Raw genomic sequence first — 27232 nt, forward strand, 5'->3', positions numbered from 1 at the left:
AACTGAAACAGTGTACAAATCTAATACTACATGACGAAAACTATACACCCTTTGTTGTCTCATTACTCGTCCACAAAATGGAGGGAGGGGAGGGGGCGCTTATTCAAGGGGGGGGGGCGCTTATTTTAAATTTCGGCCGATAGAAGGGGCGCTTATTCGAGGCGGGGGCGCTAATTCGAGGATTTACGGTATTGGAATTTGACCAAATGAAGATTCAAAATGTCAATCACCTGGGGGTTGCCCAAGAAGCTCCAACAGGAGTCCTGGAGGTTGGCGAGGCTCGAAGTGACTGATACATGTGAAGGATTGTTCAATGTGCCAGAGGGCCCGCCATTTATTTATTTTATTTTATCTTTATTTTCTTCACAAACGTAAGGGCCTGGGATCTAGTGAAGCGCTTGGATTCGGCCATCTTGGCTGTTTTGACTTGCAGTTATCAAAATGTAAGTAGATTCTTGTAAAATCCTCGGTCATCCTGCTATTACTAAACATTTCATATCTATCTCATACACCTTAAGATGTTTTAAAATTATTCTTTTCCCGTATTAGAATGGTTTTGCTTTAATTTCGTTCTAATTCCCGCTGTTTTTTCAGGGGTCGCAGAAGTCGCTCACGCTCGCGCTCTCCTGCACCTCGCAAAGACAAAGACAAAGAAAAGAAGCGAACTTCTAGTACCCGAGGCCGTAGTCCAGTTAAGTCAAGTAAAGCAAGTAAAGGAAAGAATAAAGCCAAAGGGGAGCAAGGCAAAGCAAGTGCAAAAAATGCTACAGAGAATTCGAAGGGAAGTCGACGCCGCAGCCGTTCATCCAGCAGGTGAAGTAAACCCTCGAGTGAACTTTCATTTCCTTCCTGCCATTTTCCTTGGTGTATGACATTTTACAGACTGCAGACCGCAGACGTTTTAACTGAAATCGTATTCCCATTTCCATTACCGAGAGCTAACCGTAAACAGGCTAACCTGAGTGATATTTAGGTGAACCAGGGCGCTATGTTGGCCTAAATGTAGTAACCAGGCGCATCGGCTGCAGTCTGCAAATGTCATACACGGCATTTTTAGACATCTTAAATCTAGAAATTTATTCTGTCTTTTAGATATTATGGCTAATTGAAATTATGGCTTAGAGTGTTGTTAACTCTCCAACGCGCTGGTCATGGCAAAGTTGAGGTTAAATTACGGGCAACATACAGCCTTTCACTGTTTGTCTACAGCACGCGATTCAACAAACTCTACACCTGCAGAGACGTAGATGTTTGCTGAATGAGTGTAACCACAGCCATTATACTGCAGTGGAGATTAGTTTACTCCCCTTTAAACATAATTAAAGCTGCAAATATAAGAAACTCCCAAATAATGCCCAGCTTGTATGAATTTGTTTTATGAGTTTTATCATCGGTCAAAATGGTGTTGAAAATTGAAATATTTTAAAACATAGCCTGTATACCTTTAGCTTAATGTCTTCTTGTTTATTCTGGCTGGTTTAAACAGAATATATTTTTTTTCCCTATCAGAGGTATCATCCACTATAAAATAATTTAAGGCTGGCTAAAAGGATGGGTTCCTTTGGGGTGAACCAGTTCTGGTCAGTGATCCAAGATCACTCTGATCATGGTGCATCAAAAGGAACCAATGAGTCCACTCTGGTCACAGATTCATCTGACAGTTCCTTTGATGCACCATAAACCGAGTGATCTTGAATCCTGATCCAAAGGAACGCACCCTGAAATCATATACATGTAATACATGAACTATGAACTTCTGCACAGCTACAGTGTATTGCTTGTTCACACTTATATCATTCTTTTGTTATGTTTCTGGTGTAGTTCATCGTCAAGCTCTGGCAGCTCGTCAAGTTCTGGCAGTCGCAGCTCCAGTTCAGGATCCAGCAGTAGTAGAAGCAGCAGTTCAGGATCAAGCAGTGGCTCAAGTCGGAGCAGTAGTAGGTCAAGTAGCATTAGTAGTGGTGAGGATGTCTTATTTTTTTTTAAATTTTTAATATTGTTATAAAATTTTTAGCTGTAATTATTTACTATATTTTTTAAATTTATTTATTTATGTTTATTTTGACCAGGGTCTCTTTTGGTAATAGGTTTTTTGCTTTCAAAAGGGCCACATTGAAATGAATTGACAGTCAGTCAGTCGTCAGTCAGTCAGTCAGTCAGTCAGTCAGTCAGTCAGTCAGTCAGTCAGTCAGTGAATCAGTCAATCAGTCAGTCAGTCAGTCAGTCAGTCAGTCAATCAATCAATCAATCAATCAATCAATCAGGAAATATCTTGAATACAGTAGTTTCTGAAATTCTTGAACCTGGAATTTTTTCCCTCATTTTTCGGGACTCTGGATTTGTCCAGACTTCAAATACCTTACTTTTTTCCTCTTGCCTGTTCCATCATGACTATCACTTAACTGCCTCATTGCCTCAGCAACATTCAATTTCCTCTTGAATTGATACAAATTGCCTTGACTTTCTCGTATTCGGCAAAAGCCACAGTGCTTTCCAGTCCTTGTAACTGTAGAACAAAAACTTTCCAGATTGCATTTAAAGGGAATCTTTGCTGAAAAGCAGTTCAAGTTCCACAGTATACCTGATGGTTCTCATTAATTGATCCTGGTGTTTTAAGTTGATATCTCTGTAAGTGGTTTGATGTCATAGTTTCCCATCAAGCTTGGCAAAAACAAACACGGTGGCACATGGGAAATATTTGAAATCCTAAAATAACTGGAAGGAAATGGCCAGCATTCAAAACAGTCAAAGAACTATTGATTTTGAATCACTGAAACAATTTAACACCAACACCAGCTTGTGATTTGGAACAAAACGATCCCTTTCACAACTATCAATGAGGTGACACGCCGCAAATCGGGTAAAGGTGCAATTAATGAACTTGAGCTCAATGGAACGAGAATAACAAATTCAACCAAAATTGCAGAGGGTTTTAATAAATTTTTCGCAGAAATCGGTCCCGAACTGTCCAGGGATATAGAAGAAGTCGGCACCTCTTTCGATGAATATATTTACCAAACCAGCAATTGTTTTAGTTTCCAGCGAGTGACTCAATCGCACGTTTTGTCCCACCTAAATAAATTATGCAAGAGAAAGGCTACAGGTCTCGATTCTGTGTCAGCAAGACTTCTAAAAGAATGTCCGGATTTAATCTCCTGGTCACTCGCTCTGATATTCAATCAATCGATCGATACTGGTATTTTTCCTGATGAATGGAAAAATGCAAGAATCACGCCTCTTTTTAAGAAAGCAGGAAGTAGGAGTGATCCTTCTAAGTATCGACCGATCTCGATTATCCCGGTTGTGGCCAAGGTTTTCGAGCGAATTATTTATGATCAGTTGTATCATTACCTAAATGAAAATAATCTTCTCAGTAGACACCAATCCAGTTTTCGCTCGCTTCATTCTACAGTTACTGCATTGATTGAAGCGACTGATAATTGGTCTTTAAACATCAATCGTGGCTTTATTAATGCCGTTATATTTTAGATCTTAAGAAGGCTTTCGTTACTGTGGATCACTCTATTCTTCTCTCAAAATTACAAGCTTATGGTATTCAGGGTTCCACAAACCAATGGTTCTGCTCTTATTTAAAAAACCGAACCCAGACGTGTCTTGTAAACGGGAATAAATCGTCCAAAACGTTCCTTCGCTGTGGTGTTCCACAGGGAACGATTCTTGGGCCCCTTTTATTTCTATTGTATATAAATGATTTGCCTAATTGCCTCCAGCATTCCCAACCAAGGATGTACGCCGATGACACTAGTATTACATTTGCTGGTAGTGACGTTGATGAAATAAATAGTTGTATTAATCTTGATTTGGAGAGAATTCATGTGTGGCTTGCAGCCAACAAAGTAACTTTAAATATGACAAAGACAGAATTCCTTCTGATTGGTTCCAAGCGAAGGCTTTCAAATTTTACAGTGAATCCTACTGCTAATATCGACCAGTTTCCGATAAAACGAGTCTCGACTGTTAAATCCTTAGGTGTACACATTGATGAAAATCTTACTTGGGAGTGTCATATCAATGAGCTTTCCAAAAAGATTGCTTCTGGCATTAGCGCCATTAAACGTATTAGGTATTCGGTCCCATATAAGACTTTACTTTCCGTTTACAATTCATTAGTCCAACCTCATCTCGATTACTGCAGTTCGGTGTGGGGATCCTGTTCTAAAACTCTTTCTCAAAAGTTACAAAAATTACAAAATCGGGTAGCACGCGTCATAACTTTTTCAAATTACGATCGTAATACTGATGAATTGTTGAGGATGGTCAACTGGGTTAAACTGGACCGTCAACGCCTTGTTAATAAATTAATAATGATGTACAAGATTGTAAATAATATGGTTCCGGAATATCTTTGTTCACGCTTTGTCTTCCGTTCCGATACTTTGACTTATAAGCTAAGAGATAGTGATGGTACGCTTGCTATCCCACAGCCCCACACTAATTACTGTAAAAGAAGTCTTTCTTACAGCGGAGTTGTACTATGGAATAGTCTGCCCTTGAATATTAGACAATCGCTCTCCCTTAATCAATTTAAATCTAAGTTGAAGAACTATGATTTTGACAGTGGTCTTATATAAATTTTATTTTGTTTTTATACACGGCTTCCTTGTAAAGCAGGTTTTTATCATTTCTCTTATTCTAGTAGTTATTTACAATATTAAATTAGTTAGGTAGTTAGATTTATTTAAATTAAATATTGTATAGTCCTGAAGGAAATACCGTGTCTAAATAAAGATTTTACCTTTACCTTACAACCAGACTCACCTTTGGTTCAAAATGCGTTCAAAAAATTATTTTTCTTTTCTTTTCTCCCTTCAGGTGGTGAAAAAGACAAGACAGCCAAGGCTAAGAAAGAAGTGAAAGAAAAAGAGACAAAAGAAGTGAAAGAAGTCACAAAGGAACCCAAAGAAATCAAGGATAAAGCTCCTCCCCCTCCCCCTAAAATCAAGTCGCCTAAAGTGTCTCCTCCCCCAAAGTCACCCAAGAAATCTCCAGTCACCAAGTCACCCACTCCGCCTCCTCGTGCCAGGCCCACGCGACGATCAGTTTCGAAATCCGTGTCGAAGTCACCCAGCCCCGTGAAACGTGCACCTCGTGCGCGTTCGTCGTCCTCGTCAGGCTCCTCGCGCTCGCCAAGGAGACGTAAAAGAAGTCCAACTCCCAAACCCACTAAGCTGTACGTGGCGCATCTCACACGCAACGTCACTAAGGATCATGTGTTCGAGATATTTAGCGTGTACGGTCACGTGAAGTCAGTAGACTTGCCTATGGACCGGTTTAATTTTCTTCCTCGGGGATTTGCGTACGTGGAGTATGACGAGGCTGAGGATGCGGAAAGCGCTTTGAAGCACATGGACGGAGGACAGATTGATGGACAGGAGATCACAACTCAGATGGTACACCCCATGAGGCCTCGCGACGTTAGACCTGCTCGCCGTCCCAGTCCACCTCCCCCACGGCGCCGTCCTCCGCCGCCAGCGTGGAGAAGATCCCCGCCCGCCAGATTCCGTGGTCCTTTCAGGGCGGGAAGACGATCGCGTTCACCATCACCACGACGCCGTTCTCGTTCGAAATCACGAAGTAGAAGTCGATCTCCGCCGAGACGACGAAGATACAGCCGATCAAGTTCGAGCTCCTCTCGATAAGCTTGCACTTGGTTCCAGTGAACTTTGTGCGTAAGGAAAGAAAGCTCTGTTCAAGGACAACATAATCGAAAAATAACTGCGTGTTTGCAGTCTGATAGTCATATTAGCTCAAGTTGCATCGGTGAAAGAAGAGAACATTTCAGTGAAGGAAACAGTTTTCGATTCAAAAGTCCTAAAACGACAGTTTCTTTCCGTTAGTCTGGTACAATTTTGGAAACAAAGACAAACAGAACGTTTCACTAACAGAAATTTACTGGGACACTTGAAGAGGTTATATTCATGTGAAAATGAGTCAAACTTACAGATCTGTTTCAAGATTGTATGGCTTTATTACTTTTAAATTGTTTGATAGATGCTTCATCATTTTTACTTCAAGAGACAGTTGCTAAGTTTGTACATTCTTGCTTTTGAATTAAAAGCAGTTTGTACTTTTTATTACCTGGCTGTGATGCTTCGCTTTTTGTTGCCTTTTTTTTTGTTGTTATTGGTACGTTTTTTCCCTTTTTTTTTCTTATTATTTTAATTTATGTAGTTTTTGTTTTGTTTTTTTGCCAGTACTGGTTTTCTGTTATTATTTCTGTGGGTTAAACTTCAACAGTCTTCCTGTTGATTTGCTTTAAAATTCCACTGATAAGAGACAAAAACTGAAATGCGGGCCTCTATGAAGATCTGGTTTATGCTTTGAGTGCGTCTATCGAAGGCTGTTCGTGTGAGTAAAGAAAGTACTTTAGAAGCTGGAACTGTGCTTTAGGTGAAGGAAACATCCATAAAGCCCTGGCGAAACGGACTCGCAAGAAGTCGCAAGTAGCCGCAAGTTGAATTTGCGTAGAGACTTGCGTTGGGTGGCCAAACGGACTCTCAAGATTCCTCGCTAGTTAGCCTACGTCTAGCCGTAGTAGGCCACGCGCTAGTACACGCAAGTCGCAAAAAAAAAGAACACATTTCAAGGCAGACATATCCTGTATTTCATTGGCTAATACCGTGTAATGGATTAATGGGTGGCCAAACGGTGAAAAACTTGCGTCGACTTGGGTGAAAATTTGATCTTGACCAAAGTGAGCGCAAGTCATTGCAAGTCAACGCAAATGCACGCCAGGTCTGGCCAAACGAAGTCGCACGTGGACATAAGTTTTCAACTTGCGTCTATTTGCTTGTCCGTTTGGCCAGGGCTTAACTCGACAGACTCCACCAAAAGTATGAAACAATTCTTTTGCATCATCGCGGCAGGGATCGGGGAAAGCTTTGGTTAATGGTTAGAAGACTCGGCGATTATTTGTTGCATTGGAGTGAATTATTGAGGTGTGTCGACCGAGTTAGGGATGATCGCTCACGCTGCCGGGTCATAATGAGTATATAACGCGAATTTATTGATAATTACAATTACCGCCAAGCCCCGCTCATAAGATATAAAATTCTTTGTATTTTCAGCCCTTTTCGGTCGCAGAAGAAAATTAAAAGGAATTTATGAAAGGCAAATATTGAGAAAACTATATCCAAAAAAAGTTATTTATGGATGGACTCACCTGAAACATTTTATTTCAGGTGAGTCCATCGTAGTTTTCGTATTTCTTTTGGGCTGAGTTGTTCAAATGGTCGATAAAACTATTTGCATGTTCACCGGCCAAATCACTATGAAGTATTCTTGTCTCCCAATTTTTAGCCCTTGAATAATAAGTTATTCAGCAGAATGCGTTATCCATCCATTGAACAACTACTAGCAGCTATTAGTTTCACTCAGAGTGATCTAAGTCTATTTTCTTTCTTACACCTGGGTATCGATTCATTACGAGGTATACAGATTCTAGAAATTGCTATGTTAATTTTTGTTGGAAAAACTTGTAGACTGATGTTGCTCGCCAAAATGGCCAGAGCGGTCAGCGGTTTAAATGAAACTAGAGTGGAACCTGGGAAGAAGATACCAGGACGCGAAGACGCCTGGCAAAGTTTGACTTTACGTTGATCATGTCGCTGAAGACAGTTACTGTGTTTTGTGGTTCTAGCTCAGGAAATGATCCGAGGTTTGAGGAAAGCGCTAGAGGTGAAGTTGTTTCGAGTAACTTAATGTAACTTTACTATATATTTCTGAGATTTTTTATGGGATGTCGTCGTAGTCTTGCAGTCCTGAAACTCCATGTGAAACTAGAATTTGTTCAGATTTGTTGAACTACCGAACAACATATTAGGCTGGCTGAAGTTGTAGTGTTGAAAACCCACTAACCTAGACACAATCTTTGAAACATTTACCTTCCCAACCACAAGAAATTGAAACAAAGTAGAGCATATAGGTTTTCTCTCGCCGTCTATCAACGAAAGATGAACAGAATACACAAGCAGTCTGTAATGTGCTTGAGTTCAAAATACCCGGCAACTGGCCGCCTACATAAGCTTACATGCAACGTTTACGAACAACGTTTTTTTACTCTCGAATATACAGAGTTCAATGTTGCATTTCTGCTAATTTCTTAGGGCTACCGAAGTTGCAAATTAAAAACTAATAAAAAAATTAGGGCCCACAAATTTATGCATTATTGTAGGACAAAATTAATCTTTTGACTACAGAATGTGCTACAAAAGGTGTTTAAAAAAATACAATTGAAAAGAAAACAGAAAGAATCATATTTTCTTCCTAAGAAAGATGCAATTGGGAACAACAGAAAATACTGCCCACTGTGCAAGGGCAGATTTAGGAGGGGGGTACTCGCAGTATACATGACGGGGAGGGGGGGAGTCCAACATATTTTTGGGGTTGAAAATTGACACCCTCAATATTTTTGGGGGTCAAGAGATCTGTCATGTATTTTATTAGGTCTTAAAAAATGCGTAGTTTTTGGGTATACACATCTCCGAGTGAAATTTTTGTTGCAATCAGACAAGAGAGGATAAAGAGACATTAACAGATCTACCAGTTTCGTTAGATCATGCATTAGAAGAGTCTGTTTGATTGAATAAATCAGTATTGAGGTATTTAATTCTTGCATTTTTTTGGTTAAGATAGTTTGATGCTGGGTATTTTTGGGGGGGTGTAAAATTTCAGGCTCATATTTCTTAGGTTTGCAATATGAAGGTCTGTCAGGCCCACCATCATGTATACTGTGAGTACCTCCTGGGGGGTGGATTGGTTAGCTAGCCACTGTCTTTTAGAGAAGCAGAAAAAAATGAAAACAATTGTGAATATTTTAGCAGAAATGAAGGCAAACACTCTGGGCAGGCACCTCATTGTAATTTCTAGTTTGTGGTATTGCTAGTTTTTTTGGTGTAACAGTTTTCAGTTCGGTTCCAAATCTCAAGTTACACTGTTTTGGGAGGATGCCACATTGAGTCTGTAACCCCAAAGTACCAGTCACCCACCCCCCTTGAAAAATCCTGGATCCACTCTTGACTGTCTAACAAAAATATACGAAAAGGTTGCTAAGTAATATTAAAAGAATCAGCCGAAAATTAGACAACAATAATTGTTGTTTTTTCAATATTAGCCATTGGTAGAGTTAAATCTTTTAAAGCTCAAAATGTATTCAAAGACAAGCTGTTTTGTTCTAAACAACACACTTGTTCATATTGTGTTGGTTTTTAAGATAGTTTAACATCATTTGCAGCTCTTGGTCAGTGCCTGGTGAAAAACAAGATTAACCTGATATATGGTGGAGGATCAGTTGGACTCATGGGAACTGTAGCTAAGACTGTAGCTGATGGTGGTTGTGATGTTACTGGATTTCTCCCTGAGTTCTTTGTTACGAGAAGTAAGCCAAGCAAAAATGATAGTTTCAACCGATAAAATTCAGCCTTAAGCTTTAAAAAGTAAATGTCTTGACTAATAATTTGAGAATTTGTTACTACTGACTATATTATGTATATAAATAGACTGTGAAATGCAAAACGAGATCTTTTTTAGTTGATTCTTTTTTTCTACTTGACAATGTGTCTACAAAGTTGATTACCGTAACGATATTATACATGTATATTTATTACATCTACATTTATATACATACATGTAGTAATTCAGGAGGTATTAAATAACAATAATAAGTTGATCAATAATAATAAGTCTTTACAAGCCTAGTCACAGGACCACAACTTCCACACGTTAAGAACAAATAACTCTTACTACTTGTTTCTGAAGAGTAAAAATTTTATTTACCTTTTGTGCTATATTCAATAACTGAGTTTAAAATATAGCTTTGTTGTTGTTGTTGTTGTTGTAGTTGTTAAAACTCAAATAAGTCTTTAAAGTATAATGTCTGATGTTGCCAAAACCATGATAATTCCAGAGCTATCCTAGCTAGCCTGCATAGCAAGCATTCCTATACAAGTGAGGGGTTTGTTGCCTGCTGTGATGTAAAAATTGAATGCAGGAAAAGTTCTTAGGTTTGTATGAGAACTTTTACTAGTCCACTGAAATCTGAACTGAACTAGTGGGAGCACTTTATATGCAGGCTAGAGCTAGCTTAAACAAGCCAACATGAGCATTATTCAGGCTTTGAACCTGAGCATTACTTAGACTAACCAGAGTACTATTGAGATGACCAGAGAGCTCAAGGCCGATTACTAATCGTGCTATTTAGGGTAATGGAAGCACTATTATATTCATGCTAACTAGAATGCGATTAATTTTGTTCTTTAAAGTGACTCATTCACTCATGACTTAATTATTTGACTCAAAATTCCAAAAATAATGGAAGCCTTTCTATAACTTGGATGCTAGATAAAAATTTAGTCTCAAAAAATAAAAATAATAAATATCGGGTAGTTTAGATAAGGTTATAGAAAATCGTTTTTTGTAACTTGTTTTACTCTTTTAGATCCTGAACACTTGAAGGGCATTGGTAGGACAGTGCTGGTTGAAGATATGCATACTAGAAAAAGAAATATGCTAGAACAGGTAACATCAAGGCTATTGATGTATAGTGGCTATTGCTACTGAGAAGAATTTTATTAATTTATCAATCTATCCTCTTTCCATCAATTTTGTATGTGAACATCTCTGTTCATAAGTACTTATAGGTAATATGTTGACTGCACAAACCCAAAAAGTAATTTATACATCTCATTGGGTTTTTTAATAACGTAAACACTAGTGAATAAACTATACCTTTTTACTCAAAATTTTTGTAACAAATTGGGGATGAGGCTTTTCTGCCTTTAAGTTGCATAAATTAACACTTTTCATCAAAAATTATAAGTCTGTATAGCATTTACTAATAAGAACTTCATAACACTATACCAGAGTACACAAAAATCATTGCTTAAATTGCAAGTTTGATAGCTTATGCGGGTTTATGTTCAACAAAATTAATGTAAGCTTCTATACATGTAGAGCATCTTTCTTAAGACTCCACTTTTGATTTATTTTGGTATCTCTCCAAAAACATTTTTTCCAAAATTTGAGCTCCAAACTTAGGGGTTCGGCTTATGTACCAGTGCAGCTTATCCACTGGTGTTCACAGTACCATATTTTGCTTACTTTTCAACTTTTTACTCACCTCTGTAGGATTTGGAAACATACAGCAACTCATAAAATATCTGCACATGTGAAGAAGCTAGTCATAAAAAGGGATAAGTGACGATTTTGGTTGTTGTTTTTTTTTTTGCTCCAAATTAGCTGAAATTTTGCATGTGGACTTCATTTCAGCTGAAAGTATTGCCCTGTATTTTTTTTTTCGCTGGGTTGCTCTTCGTTTTCGAGAAATAACATATGCAAAAAAAGGCACTTTTCCTAGCGGCATCTTTTTGTCGAACGCGAAACAAAAGAAACCTTTTGTTTTGCTGGACAATGAAATCAACGAAGCGTCACATTAGCCGCTCGTTGTTCGTGCCGATACAAGTATCCCATTCATAAGAAAATGCTTACTTATTCATATTGTCGTGTTAGTACAGGCGATTAAAGCGCTACATGGATCGAGAGCAGGTACATTTGTAGTGAGTCGAGTTCGACACGACGCCGGCCCCTCTTTTTTTTTCTTTTTTTTTTTTGTTTGTTTGTTTGTTGTTTTTTTTTTTTGTTGATTTCTCCTCTTCTTTTTGAAACCAAAACATTAAAATAGCCCGTTCAGTCGACGCTGCTAGTGCTAAAATAAACCGTTCGAGTTCACATCGAAATACACCTTCGATTAATAACATTCGGTGTGTATCGAAAGATTCACCCATTTATCGATGCCACCATCTGTAGGATTTGGAAACATACAGCAACTCACAGAATATCTGCACATGGTTGTGTTGTCAGTGGTAAAATATTTATTTTGGGTTTATAATTTTTCAAGCCAGTTTGATTTCTAGTTCCCTTTGTTTCAAATTATATGATGACTATCACAAGCCATTGAAAAATAAAAGTCAACCTGGTTTGAAACAAAGATAAATCTAAATGTTACCACAACATATTTTATAATAATTTTATTTAATGTCTCTTACTAAAATGTTTGGTAGAAATTTGTCAGATTAATAGTATTTTTTGATAAATTTATTGTTGTATAATGAAACTATTGAATACAATTAAAATTTAACTTCATTTCTAGGCTGATGCACTGATAGCTTTGCCAGGAGGTTATGGTACCATTGAAGAACTTCTTGAAATGATCACATGGTGAGAATATACATGTACCCCGGTATGATATTCAACTGCCGCCTGGTTAGCTCAGTTGGTAGAACACCAGACTGCTGTATGGGAGGTCGAGGGTTCAAGCCCCAGACCGGACCAACACTTAGGGTCTACCTTTGTGCTACCTTGGTAAATACAGCTGCAAATGGTTGGACATTCAAGTCTTCCCAGATAAGGACTATAAACCATAGGCCCTGTCTCCTGCATCTTCAGTGTTACGTAGTTAGCAGGGGACATGAGAGAACCCACAAACTCATCACAAAGAGCAGGGCACGGAGTTCCCGGTGTTGTGATCTGGCCTTGTTTCCCAGGTTGGTGCCTTACATAGGGTTAACCACATCACGCTTTTCCCCTTTGGACAGAATTGTCTGAGAAAAATTGCTGTGTAACAGTGAATGAATTGTTCCACTTATCCTAAGAGTGTTCTATACAAAAGATATGCAGAGCAAAATGTAAAGATATAAAGACAGAAGGTAAATGTAACTCGAGTTTCACGCACCAAGCGATCATCAAACTAGTTAGTTGTTAGATGATTGCTTAGTGCGTGAAACTCGAGTTACATTTACCTTCTGTCTTTATATCTTTATATGTATGTAAGTATGTATGTAGTACATAATAATGAGTAACATTATTGTAAGCATTTTCGGCATATTATAATTTTATCTGTACCAGTTATTATCTTTGTTGTGTACATTCTTCAATCAACTGTGTGAGTTTATTTTACTGTTTTTGTATGTTTGTTATAGGTATCAGCTTCGACTCCATGATAAACCAATAGGAGTGTTAAATGTAGCTAATTATTGGGGAAGCTTGATAGAATGGGTATGTGGAAAACATTCCTCTTTCAATGATATTGATGTGTACACATGTATGTTTCAGGATTAACAAATGAATATAATTGCCATTGATCTTAGTTTCTTTTTTGCCCTCAGATCCAAAATGCTGTTAAAGAAGGATTTGTATATGGTCAAAACAAAGATATTCTTGTAGTTGCTGATGACTGTGAAACTTTGTTGACCAAGCTGCAGGAACGTGCCGCAAACAAAGAAAAAACCCCATAGACTACTGCCAGATGTCCAATAACCAATTAGATTGTGAGCTCAAGGTTTCTATGACGCAAAGAAATCGAGAGCGAATAATCTTATTGTTTTAGTATTCTACTAGTCGTTCAAAACTTTATCTAAATCTTCTTCACAGACACTTCGAAAATGCCAAGAAGTGGCTGTCATTTTGTTAACAAGGGCACACTGCTATGCTACTCGCTGTCTATCACAGATTAGCATAAATCTACTAGCGTTCTATCACGAATGCCGTTCTCTGATTGGCTACGCTACTCACCATCTATTCTGTGATAGATAGTGAGTAGCATAGCAGTGTGCCCTTGTTAACAAAATGACGGCCACTTCTTGGCGTTTTCGAAGTGTCTGTGAAGAGGATTTAGATTAAGTTTTGAATGACTAGTAGATTTATACTAAAACAATTAGATTATTCGCTCTCGATTTCTATTGCATAATAGTTGATTTATGCTAATATCATGTATTTAACAGTGTCCTTGTGTACTGTACAATTGAACCTGTATTTTAGAAGCAGCCACCTATTAAGTGGCCACCCCTTGTTAAGCAACAGGTCAGTTATCAAAGTCCCCAAAATTGTTGACAGTCAAATACTCTAAATAGAACCTCTATTAAGCAGCTGCGGTCACCTTTTGGTTGTCCCATGAGGGAGACCGCTATTGTCCTTACCCCTTTAAAGCGGCTGCCCAAAAATTTAATACTTGTATTTTGGCTTTTTTTTGGAAAAGATGATGGCAGGTAAGAGGTGGAAATAGAATTTGACGACTGATAAAAACATTCAAACACATGTTTATTATGACTGCCTTGAGGTGATTCCATGTTCACTAAGAAATTAACCCGAGCTGGAAAACATCTAAAGCTCACAAACCCCTCTTAAGGACGTTCGCGCTAATTGCTTCTGCGTATCCTTACTGCACACGAGAGTGCGTGCTTAGTAAGTAAATGAACAATGATAGGGCAGGTGGCCATTGCTATATCTTTGCCTGGATTTACTGATCTTTGATGTTCGGTGACCCCTACTTTTCTTTCCAGAAACAGATTTTATTTACAATTATCTCCACATTGTCCACAAATGAACAAAAATCAATGTGGGAAGTTAAAAAAAAATTCAAGATTTCTCTCACATGACATCGAATCCTGCCATCTTGCGGCTGCAAGGCACGTGAAACTATGGTTGCTAAATGCGAACTTGTTCTTTAAGGAACCTCACCAGTTGACTAAATTCACTTAATAGGTCCACGTGAACAATATTTGGCAGAGAATATTTCACTTCAGATATAATTGCAATATTTTTGGGCTTACAGACACTATGGCCTTATTCACTAACGAAGCCCGATTTTTTCAGATTTAGGGTGTTCTTCTGGGCATGTTTTCTCCAAAATGAAGTCGGTGAACCCCCATTTTTTTTTTTTACATTTCTGACATAACTAACTCATCATCTTACAGTGGTAAAAGTCTCACAAAAAAATCAATGTTGGAAAATTTTCGTGCAAATGTCCTTAAGTGACCACCTCCTATTTTTCCCAAGGGCGGCCACTTAATGGCAGTTCAGCTGTAGTTACAAATATATTGTATGAGAGTTTTTAATGCTACATTTGTCTTAAGATGTATCCAGACATTTCGGCTACTTTTATCACATGATTTAGAATTAAAATAATCATACTCCTAACTGGATGGTAGACTATTTCCGAGTAAAATATTTTTGCTTCTGTTAATAAACGAATTTTCGTTGTGGAAGGAAAATTTTGTAAATGAGGGAAACTATTTATTAAATATATGATACTCAGCAATAAAAGAAGCAATTTTAGAAAACTTTTCACCTTTGCAATTATTTGAGGTACAAAACAAATGCACAACCCCACCCCCTAATCTGTGGGCGCGCCCAGCCGGGGACATTTGGTGGCGAATTACATAAGTTATCACAGTCAAGGAAACAACATGGCGGCTCGTAGAGCTACTATAAAAAGAAATCACAAAACGCAAAGCGCCAAAAGTGAAGAGGTAAACTTCTCGGATCAAATCAAAGGAGAAGGCGAGAAAAGCATTTATTTCCAAACAGACTACAACGATAGTTTAAGTATCTCGCCTTCTAAGAAAGCCAAACTAAAGTCCGAGAGAAATGGTCTGCCTTTGACCAAACTTGATAGGTCTTTTTACGACCGTCCAACTGAAGTCTTAGCCAAACAACTCCTGGGAAAGTTGCTTTATCGTGTTCTTGATAATGGCGAAGTGCTTTGTGGACGAATCGTGGAGACTGAGGGGTATTTGGGCGAGGTTGATAAAGCTTGCCATTCGTTTGGAGGTAAACGGACTGCTCGCACTGAACCAGTGTACATGGCGCCTGGAACAGCGTATGTCTACATCATTTATGGAATGTATCACTGTCTAAACATCTCCAGTCAAGAACCTGGTGCTTGCGTGTTGATCAGAGCTTTGGAGCCGCGTCAGGGTGGGTTCATAACTAGGGGTAACCCGAAAACACTGACGCCCGGTCCGCGGACTACCCTACGGACCCCCCTATACGGACCACCCTAAAATAGTGTAAAATTAAAAAATAAAGATTTCGCTAATGGGTTGTCTAGTAGATTCAGACTCCTGTCGGTGATTTTTTGGAGTGTTACACTGTGCAAATGTAACAGACTTGGGTTTTTAACACCCCCACCCCCCCTCCCAAAAAAAAATGCCTAAAAGCTGTTTTCAGCGTAAGGAGATGCCGATGGTAAGAAGGAAAGTTCTTACCTTCCATTCGTGGCTCAATCTGGCTAAGGAAATATATTTTTAGGCCGTTTATTCTTGTTTGTATCTGTTATTCCGCTGAATAAATTATTATATTTTCGGGGGTGGTCTGTACAGGGGGTCTGTAGGGGGAGTCCGTGGACCGGTCCATAGGTAGTTTGCTTTGCCTCCAAATACAACTTTTACCCCAAATTGGATTATAGGAAAGTTCTTATGAATGTCTTATTGTCTTTGTGTTTCTATTTGCTCTGCTATTCCCCAACCGGATGATTGTGTACCAAAGGCATTCATGGTTGAGTATGGAGCAATACTCTCGATAGCTACCCTTGATCGACATCTCGATCAACCCTTGACACTCTATCAACACTTAATCAACAATTATTGCTCAATAGTCAGCCGACTGTTGACCAACTCATACGAATCGATCGAAAATTAGTCAACCCTTGACCGACTCTTGACCAAGATGTTGATGGAATGTTGATCGAGTGTCCACTGAGGTGTCAATAGAGTATTGATCAAGGGTCCATCAAGGGTATCGATCAACACTCTACTACAGATGCCTTTAGCACACATGATCCCCCCAAACCCAAGGGTTAGTCTTGAAAGCAGTCCAGGTTTGAGCCCTGGCTGGGACAACTGTTTTGTGCTTTTAGGCAACTCTCACAATAGACTTGCACATACCCGCATGACTGTGATGCTCAAAACTCAACTATAAAGAGCACAAGGTAGAGGAGCGCAAGGTCATCCTTGCCAACTACCCACAACCATGTAAAAATTCCTTGAAAAAGTCTACCCTCAGTGTCTCAGTTCTCTAGGAGTGTACATGAGTGTCAGCTGTTAGCACAACATAACAAAATGCTGGGTTAATCTGCAAGTGGACTAGAATCCCTTCCAGGAGGGAGTAACTTTACTTCTAGTCACGTCATGGTACAGAAACCAGAGTGAAGCAACAGTACTTGTGAGCTGTCGTGTTTCTGTGATCTTAAGAGGGGCATTGTCACAGGGATTTACTGCATTTTGGTCAAGAAAAAAGTACCAAAAGTTAAAACTTAGTACCTACACTCATACAAAAAATGTGCTTGGAAAAATGAAAGCATTAAAAATTGCTGAGGGGGAACAAGCTGTAATGACCAATTGTTTTCAATGTTTTGTTCATGAACCAAGCAGAATTTTAGATATTCTGTCTGACCTTTTCAGTGAGATTGAACTTTAAGAGTGCATAACCTATGATAACACCCTTTAACAGCCTAGTGCATTTAATCTCTAATAATAGTCGTTACTGTTAACAAAACGAGGCCATTATGTGTGGTTTCCACTGGTGTAAAATGAGTCCTGGTTTGTTCGTGCTTTTTGTATTCTATATTCAGAAGCCTTCCTAATGATTGAGACTTGCTTATAAAAAGTTGGAACTTGGACAAACAAGCATTCTCGCTGAGCCAGATATTTTTAAATTGCATTCCAGGAATGAATTGCATGAAATCTTTTAGAGGGGTACGTCGACGGGACGGTGGTAGCAAGCTGAAAGATCATGAACTCAACAATGGACCCTCAAAACTTTGTCAAGCGCTTTGCATTGACAAAGCTAATCTCAACAAGGAAGATATCTCTACTTCAGAAAGACTCTGGATTGAAGAAGACAAGGATTACCAAATGAAAGACATTACTGTGGTGACATCGACAAGAATAGGAATAGATCCCTCTAAATTGGAGTGGGCTCTTAAGCCATTGAGATTTTATATTTTAGGAAATAAATGTGTCAGTGTTAGGGATAAGAAAGCCGAGTCTGAACTGTAGCCGTAAATGTAGGTAACACTGTTAGGTAAAGTTCTTCTTTCTCCTCCTCTCCATATCATGGGTAACATGATTGAAACTGGAAATTAAAGAAGTTTGCGAAAACTGTTAAGTACAATTTTTGTGATTCTCGCTTCCAAGCCTTTTCAGATCTCTGAAATTATTATTAATACCTCCATGCAAAACACCAAGCCATACTTCCTAAAAGTGTCCTGAATTAGTGATGTTATCACTACTAATTAACAACATTCCACGAGCCTGCGTTGGACATGAGATGGCAGATAATCATCTCTTATCCAACAAGCACAAGTGGAATAATTGTTTTATTAAAAACGCCCCAAAATGATAGAAAACCAGACTGAAATAAAAACGCCCCAAAACTTCAGGTGTAGGCTTACCATATTTGTAGAGCATGGTATAATAGCTTGTAACCCATGATGGCTAAGCTAATGAAAACTCTTGAATTGCATTATCCAATGATACAGTTTTTCGTAAGTAATATCCTGACATTAGTCAAATTCTGACTCTTGAGTAAATTTATTATTAATAGATTCTATTTAACATTTTAGATTAGGAGCTCAAGATTTCTACAAGGTGATACAATTAGATCTGTTGATTATTTCTCGCAGAATGAATTAACTGTTGTTTGAAACTTAGCCTGCGTAGCAGACTTATAAAGGGGAGGAGGTAGGGGAGGAAGAAGAGCAGGCGTATAAAGGGAAGGAGGTGAGGGTGGAGGAAGAGAACTTCCACTCCTCCGTTTTTTTTGGTTTTTTTTGCACAAATTCTGTTCCTCCTCTTCCACCCCCTCCGCTTTATACGCCTGCTATGCAGGCTATTTGAAACTTGCAGCTGTTTACACATGCTCGTCAGTTCACTGAAAATGTTTTCTCGCATGACGCTCTATTTCCTTTCTTGAGTGTTCTTGAAAATTTAATCATCCAGTGAAATTTCTAAATCTTTCTCTAAACGTCAGGAAAACAAGAACATAAGCACGCAAGGCGTGCAAGGGTTATTTTTTGGGAATTAAAAATGTTTCGTCACTTTATGAGAGTCAGAGACGTACATTTACCTCTTTGAGCCGCGGAAGGTATTTGTTTCAAAACGAAAGAGCCAGTGTGTTGCCTCAAAATCCAATTATTTTGCTGTTTAATTTGCCACCATGGAGTCTTAGGAATATTTGAAGAGTTTCCATACCATAAACCAGGAGCCATGCACCGGTATCACAGAGGTCATGGGTTGGAATCCCGTTCAAGCCTGATTTTTTTTTTTTCTTTCGGGCTTTAATTTCACAACTGCGAGTTATGTATATAACTACGATGATCAATCACCTGAAAAAGGCTTTCGATACTGTTCCTCATGACGGTCTTTTAAACAAGTTGTACAGATATGGAATTCAAGACCAGCCTCTCTCGTGGTTTGAGAGCTATCTCACTAACAGGACTCAGAGAGTGTCCATTGAAAATCACCTTTCTTCTGCCGCCAACATCAGTAGCGGAGTACCTCAAGGTTCCGTGTTAGGGCCTCTCTTGTTTATTCTTTACATAAACGATCTTCCTTTGGCCGTTGGTCTGTCTAGTGTTATGTTATATGCCGACGACACCGTTATTTTTACTGCTGCTTCAAACATTGACCAACTACAGCTGAACTTAAGCCTTGATCTCAATAACGTCTCTAACTGGTTAACAGCAAACGGTCTTTTCCTCAACCTAAAGAAAACTGAGTATGTTTTATTTGGAACTCGGCAAAGGCTAGTCAGATCTGAATCTCATAGTCCGCTTTGCATGGAAGGAAAGGAAGTCAACCAAGTAAAGTCGTTCAAGTACCTAGGAGTCTTGCTAGACGAGTGTTTATCTTTCAACGATCACATAAGCTATTTAAGGTCAAAAGTTGCTAGCAGACTTGGCCTCCTGTCACGATTACGAGGTTGTTTAACCACGGAAGCAGCAAATAAGATCTATTTGTCCACGGTGCTACCGATATTAAGCTATTGTGATACGTGCTTTTGCCCTCTGGGAAGCACTAACAGAAAGACTCTTGAACGCCTGCAACGACGAGCTGCGAAAATCGTATACGGTTTTAAACCTGACATAGCCACGGAAACAATACTCGAGAACCTACGCTGGCCCTCTCTTACAAAAACCATGGAAAAGCACTGTGCACTGTTAGTTAACAAGTGCTTGGTCGGAGAAGTTCCTCTATACTTTAAAGACTATTTCCTGTTACGCTGCCAGAGCGACAACCAACATGTTTTTAACAGATGCACTAGATCGTCAATCACTGACATTATACTTCCTAAATTTCATTTAGATGTCGCTAAAAAGTCTTTTTATTATCATGGTGCATGCACATTTAATAGCCTTCCAACGAACATAAAGATTTTACCACCTAAGGAACGTTTCAAGGCTATCTCCGATTTTTTTTCTTAGGTTATTTTTTAGAACATTTTCAATTCTATATCCAATTTTTATGAGAACGCTACTACCTTTTTAAGCTTTTAAATTTTTTAAACATTTCAGCGTATCTTTTAAAGTAGTTAGTTTTTTTATAGATATATATTATTTATACATGCTCTTTTTATTTTACGTTATACAGGGCCCCCGTTGATACCAGTCCTGTGACTGAAGGGGTCACCCTGTTTAAATATTGATTATTATTATTATTATTATTATTATCATGTCTTCATACCTTTCTCCGCGTTCAAATATATGAATTTTTGTATTTTCACTTGTAAACTTACAGAGTGATAATAACTTAAAATCAACAATGGAAATCTATTGGATTTCAACTGATGAACCAACCAGTGCTGACTGATAAAAGATCGTCGATTCCGTAGTATCCTCAAATATCATTCATGACCCGCTCTCCGGCGTCTTTTGTTCGGGAGTTAGGGCCTGTTTAGAAGGAGAGAGGGTTACCCTAGCAAGCGGGTTACCCTAGCACACAGGCTACCCAAGCACTCACACATTTCCTCTTTTATTTCTTCGTCATGTTTACAAGGCATCCAGGGTTACCCCGGTAGGCAGGTTACCTTATCTGCGTGCTAAGGTAACCCTGGCAAGCGGGTTAACTTTTTCCCTTGTAAACACCCCAGGCAGGGTTAATCCACCTACCCGGGTTAACTTTCTCCTTGATTCCAGACCCTTTGAAGGTATGAAGACAAGCAATAGACTGCAAGGCTGGTACTACGTGAAAAACGTTTCGAGACACCAACATGACAAGAACCGATAAAGTAGGATCGCAACAGTGGACAGCTGTTTCGCCCTTCTTAGGGCTCGTCAGCACTGTGTAGCGAAGATATGTAACGCCAGCCCAACAGCCAACGCACATAAATTGCAAAATGACCCGTGCACTATATCAAGTTCCGTACTTTGAACTCACTTGCGCTCCGAAACACGCGTTGCCACATCACATGTTTCGGGGCGCAAGGATCTCTTGTAGATCCTACGTTGGCAGCGTTTATCGTATGCGGTCCCTTGTAGTTTATGGTTTCTCTTTTGAGTGTAACCGCGCATTAAGGTTGTCCCGGATTGTAGGGATTTTGCTTGTAAACCCGGCTTAACTTGTTGGGCGCTATTGAGCTGGAAAGTTGTAAAGAGATATAACGTCAGTACCTCTTATGCCTGATGAGGATAAAAACTTTGGTGGCTATTTAGTTTTAGATTTAAGAATTTGGTGACGTCACGTGAAAACGCTCTACACAGGGTGTCCGCTCTAAGCAGTGTCTAACATATTGTACAATATAGTTAATTATTAACCCTTATGTAACTCAGTGTAACACAGTGTACGATCAAAAACTGCTCTTAGCACAATGTCCAGTCAGTCAATGTATCAATCTGGAAAAATCTACTTAGCTTTGAAACGATATCGCTGAACAATGTTAAAGGAGTCTGAGCTGAGCTTTTACAAGTAGAAAGCCCTTGAAGTGTCCGCTTATTGCAGGTTTGTGCAACAAAATGGCTTAATAAATATTGGTGTCCGCGTCCGCTCAACAGAAGTGTCCGCTGAATGCAGGTTTATTTGACAGTAAATGTAGGAGGAAAATTTTGGGACTCAAGCTGGTGTCCACCAATAGAGTGGGTTTCAATGCACACTTTTTTGTCAAGTATTAAAACTTATTTGTATGTACCTTGTGTCTTAAGATAGTCTTTTGGAAAACCCGTTGGAAGTTAGGGTTCTCAAATTATTAATGGTTTCCATACTCGAATCAGATTTAACCGCTTGATCGTGGTTAAGAAAGTGTCTGTCTCCTTTCGGAGCTTCGTGCAATCTTCGTACGCTGGACCACGTGAGTCTAACACTTGTGGCAACGCCACGGCTCCATCCCCCGTTTTCCCGCGCTTTTAAAGTCAACATAATGCGATGCGGCCAAAAGCGAGATGAAAAATGCACCAGTATATTTACGAAACTAACGCCAAGGGAATTAAGAGGCAATCAGTGGTCTCTGAAGTAATACTTTGCCTGTTATGCAAATGAACAATTAAAACTTAAATACGCTGATTTGATACTTTACAAAACTTATTATCAATTCCTTGCTATGCGCGAGAAATTCACACATTTGATAATGAAATTCAAACTTAACGACGCAGTTTCCTTTGTCCATGCGCACCTAAGCCAAATTTCATTTTCAAATTTCTCAACCGACGTTTAGTTCAGTTTGAGCTGTATCCACTTCGCGTAAGGTTTGCTGACTTTTAGCAATGCGAGCGAAGCTTTAAAAGGATACAGCGAGTTTTGTTCAAACATTGTGCATTTCATTCCACGTGAACAAGTTTCTTGAAGCCATGAGACTGAAAGCTCGCTTGACAAGAATGGAAAGATCCTTCAAAAGGTTTGATTCAAGCATTACTGGGCTCTGTGGTTGTCACCAGTTAGGACATTTCAGAACTGCACTGTACTAATCTTTAGTGGCAACCGACAAACAGGATAAACGGTGCTGAACGATGCAATCGGCCGCCTTAATTTCTTCTTCACCGGTGAGACATTTAGATACAGTCACTATGTTGAAGTATGCGGAGACAGATAAGAGAGGCAGGGCAATGGAAAAAGCCTTCTTAGAGGTAAGTACGAGGTTCTCAGTCTATATAATCAGCAAATAGATTGAACTTTATTCTAGAACAATTTCTGGACATTTTACTGGTCTTATGATATTTTAAAAGACTAAGCAGTCTCTTAAGAAAGTAACTCTCAGTGACTTTCGGGCTCAACAGCAATTCAAAGCGCCAGCGAAAACTCGATGTTTAATTTTCCTAGAAAAGCTTCAACACCAGTACCGTGGAACAATGATCTGAAAATTATATTAAAATGCTTGAGTTAGAAATCGAGTGTATGGAAAGCAGTTACTTTATCCGAGATGACTCTCGCACATTTACCCTCACACTCTTCGTAAATAAGTTTCATTTTTCATAAAAAAAAAACTCTGTAATAAGACACGAAGAGACCGAAGACAAAATGCAATTATAAAACGCTTAAACTTAGTTTCCCTTTGTGAATGATTAATCTAAATACCTCAGTGTTTTTCTCTAGATTAGTCCTTGAGGAGCTGATTACTGTGCAGTACATACATCACATGCACATCGGTGTTGCAACCCCGGCAGTTTTCTGATCATCAGCCTGGTTCAGTTGTGGCTTATAAGGATCCATACTATGGAAAATCTGGAGCCTGGCCGGAGAAATGTCTCGGACAATGGGATGGAAAGCGGAAAGAGCAACCCGGCTGTGGGCAATTCTGGTAACGATAGCATAAGTAAATAAGGATACAGGTATCGACTTGTTTCTTAGAAAAATCCAGTGGGATGGAAAGCGGAAAAGTCTTTCCTGAGAGCAACCCGGCTGTGGACAATTCTGGTAACGATGGCATAAGTAAATAAGGACACAGATATCGACTTGTTTCTTAGAAAAATCCGAGATCAGTGCTAAAACGAGCTAATAAAACGTCTATTTTGAAATCGGAATCATCGCGGACGGCAATCACGCATTCCTAAGCTGGGTGGAGAGTTTCGTGCGCTCCTCTTAGTGCTTGTTTTACTTTCACGTCCAGAGGGGTGGTAGCAGCCGAGAGGTCGACTAGTCATTCCGTGCTCGCAAGTTGGAAACCTATCCTGTTGGACACAGCACGCAGGTATCATGAGTACCATGCGACAATCCACCGGAAGCATGAGTCTGGATGGAGTGTCGGAATAGGGTGGTTGATTTCTGACCGTTCCTGTACTGCCTCAGCGCTTCTGGCTTCATATGTCCTCATATGGACCCCCCGAGGGCTGTGTCTGTATTTCAAGCTGGGTTTGCAGGCTGTCGTTTCTAGTTTTTCTTTTCTGCAGTCAAAATTCTAAAAGAATGAATAAACACTTGATCTGGATTTTTCGAGAGCTAGTTGTACTTTTCAATAACTTGGAGGAAGGAAGAAATGTGGACACAATATCTAATTTATGATCAACCACGAATTGGGCCAGAGCAGATGAACCTCTATTTCCTGTTTAACTTTTTGAGCTTTAAGCAATTCATGTTCCTATACAGCAATAATGACATTGGCTATTGAATTTATATTACATTTTTTGCCTGTAGAAGCACTGACAAGGTCAGGAGTAGTTTGTATGTCGAATTAATGCTTCATCTAATGCATGCCGTGGGGTTGTAGTTAAGTAACTAATTATTTTCTTTTGTTGTTTCTAAACAGTTTATTGACTTGTTATAAATTACATAAGACAGAAAAAAGTTGCTCGCTGCGTCCTTGAGATGTTCTCTACGGCGAAGACTGTGCGATTTCCTGGCCTCAAAGAACAAAGAACTTGGCTAATATCCAGCCTTCTTGACCTTACGCTTAGTCAATAACCCATTTGCAATGCTCTGTTGGACTATGTAAAACAATGGGGAATATCTAATTATGTATGGTTCTGTAGGACTTTGTAAGGTTCTGAATTACACTGTACTTCAAAGTTATTTTCTGGAATTTAACCAAGCTTAAAGTTTGGTTATATATGGTTATATGAGTTTACTAAGGACTTTGTGTTACTATAAGGAAGATGTAGGGCTCTCAGTGGGGCTATATCAGCTCAATTTGTATGAAAGTGTATAGTTGTGTAGAGCTATATAGGCCTATGTGTGGCTATGTCAAGCAATTTAGGGCTGTAGAGTCTTGGGATGCGTGAAAAATAGCTCTCTCTGACTATTTCTAACTTTTGATTGGGCTTAGACCACGCTTATTCCTGAGTCAATGGAAGCCTTGTTAGGCGGGTGTTTGAATCCTCCGAATTGTACCTAAGCGCATTGTAGAACTGGAAATGAAGACAGAAACTCACTCACGGTATCATTCATTATTTACTCGTTCGATCTTCTGTGACCTTCGGTAAACTTCGGACCTCTTAGAAAAATGGAACGTTGTCGAACATCTTCGGTCATCCGACTGATTCGGCAAATCGAGCACTGTCGAAACGTCCCCCTAGTTCGGCGAAAAGAGCATCTTCGGTCATCTTTGTTGAACATCTTCGGAAATCCGACTAATTTGGCAAATCGAGCACTGTCAATTCGTGCGCAGAATAGCTTCGGAAATACGTCATATATAGCAAATCAAACATTGTCGAAGAAGTCAGTACATACATACACAAACCGCCTGATTAACGTCACGTGTCTTTACATCAAACCGATGGGGAAAAACCCCTCTAACAGTTGGGGACACTTAAAATGGAAATCCGACTAACTCGACAAAGAGAACATCTTCGGTAACCTTCGGTAACCTCCGCGAAAATCCCAGTGATTCGGAAAAATCTAGTATTATTATTTTCACAAAAGTCAGTGGTAACAAATTGATAAAAACGATATGATATCCTCACATGTGAAGATATCATGTTTGATAACATTTCTCTGTTGTCCCTTTAACTACACTTGAATTTGTTGGTGTATGATCGAAACATATTCGGATCTTCTTCGGTAGTCTTCGGCAATCTTCGATAATCTTCGGGAAGTGTTCGGATACGTTTGTCTGGCCTTCGGAAAAATTTTGGAAAAGTGATATCACTACTCACGATGACTTCGATAGCGTTGATCCTAGCAGTATGCAGGACACTGGTCATATATGAACTCAGTTAAATGACCTTGCTCTCCATGAGTTCTCGTAGCTCAGTGGATAGAGCGCCCGCCCGGTGTTTGGGAGGTCATGGGTTCGATTCCTGTCGGGGACTCAGAATTTTTCTTTGTCCCACGCTCGTGTCATGTTAATTAATTCACCTTCACAATTTTGGAAAATCTTCGGGAATCTTCGGAAAGTGGTCGGAAATCTTCGGAAAATCGCCAAAACCGAAGTCGTCAGCATGTCTATATAATAAAAAGAACATTACACGATAGCTCGAAGATATGAATTTTATGTTTTCATGACAAAAACAGTATCTCACGAGTGAGCGCACCTCACTCGTGAGATATAGTTCTTGCCACTCGAACATAAAATTCATATCTTCTCGTCACCGTGTAATATCCTCTATTACTTCCACACAAGATAATCTTAGGAAATTCGGTTAATTCGGCAAATGAAACATCTTTGGTAACCTCTGCGAAAATCGAACAGTGTCTAACATCGTCGGAAATCCTCTATTTCGGCTAGACGAGCTCTGTCGAAGCATGTGCAGAATATCTTCTGAAATCCGACTAGTTCGGAAAATCGATTTACTGCCAAAGAAGACCATCTTCAGAAATCCGACTAACTCGGCAAATAGAACATCTTTGGTAACCTTTGGTAACCTCTAGGAAAATCGTACTTTCTCAAACATCTTCGGCAATCCGACTATTTCGGGAAGTCGAGCACTGTCTGTCGCTTTCGAGTGGTATACCGCGAAATATCCCACAAGACACTTGTATTTTCTTAGTATACACACCCGCCTAAAGGCTTGTGTTTATACCGAAAAATTCAAATGTCTTGTGGGATATAATTATTCCATAAGGGATCACTGTTCCACCGTTTTGTTACTTCCAGTTGCAAAATTCGTACGTTATTCATGTCATCTGGACTGGAGCCCTAAACAACTCAACCCAAGCAAGTAAGCGGTAGGGCTATAGCCCTTCCTCCCCCTCTGCGGTCCCAGACTTTATTTGTGGTTTTGTACATATCCTTCAGCAGCCTGAAATGCCAGTCATCCCCCACCATCAGCTTAATCCCCGGCCGATTAGGCTGAAGGCGGAAGATGACTGACATATGACGCCAACCTTTCAGCATCCTCGGAGACCCAGGGGCAGTTAGTTGGGACGACGCGATATTTTTGGGCGACGCAATATTTTCGGGAGAAATTTTACTTCTTGATGTAAACTTTCGCTCGAAAATATCGCGTCGCCCGAAAATATCGCGTGGAGTAACTGCCCCTGGGCCTCCGAGGATGACCTTTCAAGTTTCAGCCAGC

At 39.5% G+C, this 27232-nt stretch overlaps 3 protein-coding genes across 3 annotated transcripts; all 3 read left to right on the top strand.

The window, feature by feature from the left end:
• The first annotated feature begins 376 nt into the window (after positions 1-376).
• Positions 377-5807, top strand: LOC145491217 (uncharacterized). Its single transcript, XM_081470371.1, has 4 exons — positions 377-443; positions 595-813; positions 1822-1961; positions 4834-5807. Coding segments are annotated over exons 1-4 (1188 nt in total). The 5' UTR covers positions 377-441; the 3' UTR covers positions 5661-5807.
• Positions 5808-7588: 1781 nt separating this feature from the next.
• Positions 7589-15102, top strand: LOC145491219 (uncharacterized). Its single transcript, XM_081470373.1, has 6 exons — positions 7589-7698; positions 9254-9397; positions 10457-10536; positions 12167-12234; positions 12996-13071; positions 13182-15102. The coding sequence occupies exons 1-6, from the start codon at positions 7623-7625 to the stop codon at positions 13308-13310; spliced, it is 573 nt and encodes a 190-aa protein (XP_081326499.1). The 5' UTR covers positions 7589-7622; the 3' UTR covers positions 13311-15102.
• An 83-nt stretch (positions 15103-15185) lies between these two features.
• Positions 15186-18619, top strand: LOC145491218 (putative 3-methyladenine DNA glycosylase). Its single transcript, XM_081470372.1, has 2 exons — positions 15186-15771; positions 17521-18619. The coding sequence occupies exons 1-2, from the start codon at positions 15261-15263 to the stop codon at positions 17850-17852; spliced, it is 843 nt and encodes a 280-aa protein (XP_081326498.1). The 5' UTR covers positions 15186-15260; the 3' UTR covers positions 17853-18619.
• Positions 18620-27232: the final 8613 nt, after the last annotated feature.

Source organism: Orbicella franksi, chromosome 6 (assembly GCF_964199315.1).
Source record: "Orbicella franksi chromosome 6, jaOrbFran1.1, whole genome shotgun sequence".
Taxonomy (NCBI): domain Eukaryota; kingdom Metazoa; phylum Cnidaria; class Anthozoa; order Scleractinia; family Merulinidae; genus Orbicella; species Orbicella franksi.

Bases quoted from the DNA above. Each gene is read 5' to 3' on its own strand.
- LOC145491218 (XM_081470372.1), top strand. From the start codon at position 15,261: ATGGCGGCTCGTAGAGCTACTATAAAAAGAAATCACAAAACGCAAAGC. The intron at 15,772-17,520 runs GTGGGTTCATAA...ATTGCATTCCAG, and splicing joins AGCTTTGGAGCCGCGTCAGG to GAATGAATTGCATGAAATCT.
- LOC145491217 (XM_081470371.1), top strand. The intron at 814-1,821 runs GTGAAGTAAACC...TTTCTGGTGTAG, and splicing joins CGCAGCCGTTCATCCAGCAG to TTCATCGTCAAGCTCTGGCA. The intron at 1,962-4,833 runs GTGAGGATGTCT...TTCTCCCTTCAG, and splicing joins GTCAAGTAGCATTAGTAGTG to GTGGTGAAAAAGACAAGACA.
- LOC145491219 (XM_081470373.1), top strand. From the start codon at position 7,623: ATGTCGCTGAAGACAGTTACTGTGTTTTGTGGTTCTAGCTCAGGAAAT. The intron at 7,699-9,253 runs GTGAAGTTGTTT...CATCATTTGCAG, and splicing joins GTTTGAGGAAAGCGCTAGAG to CTCTTGGTCAGTGCCTGGTG. The intron at 9,398-10,456 runs GTAAGCCAAGCA...TTACTCTTTTAG, and splicing joins TGAGTTCTTTGTTACGAGAA to ATCCTGAACACTTGAAGGGC.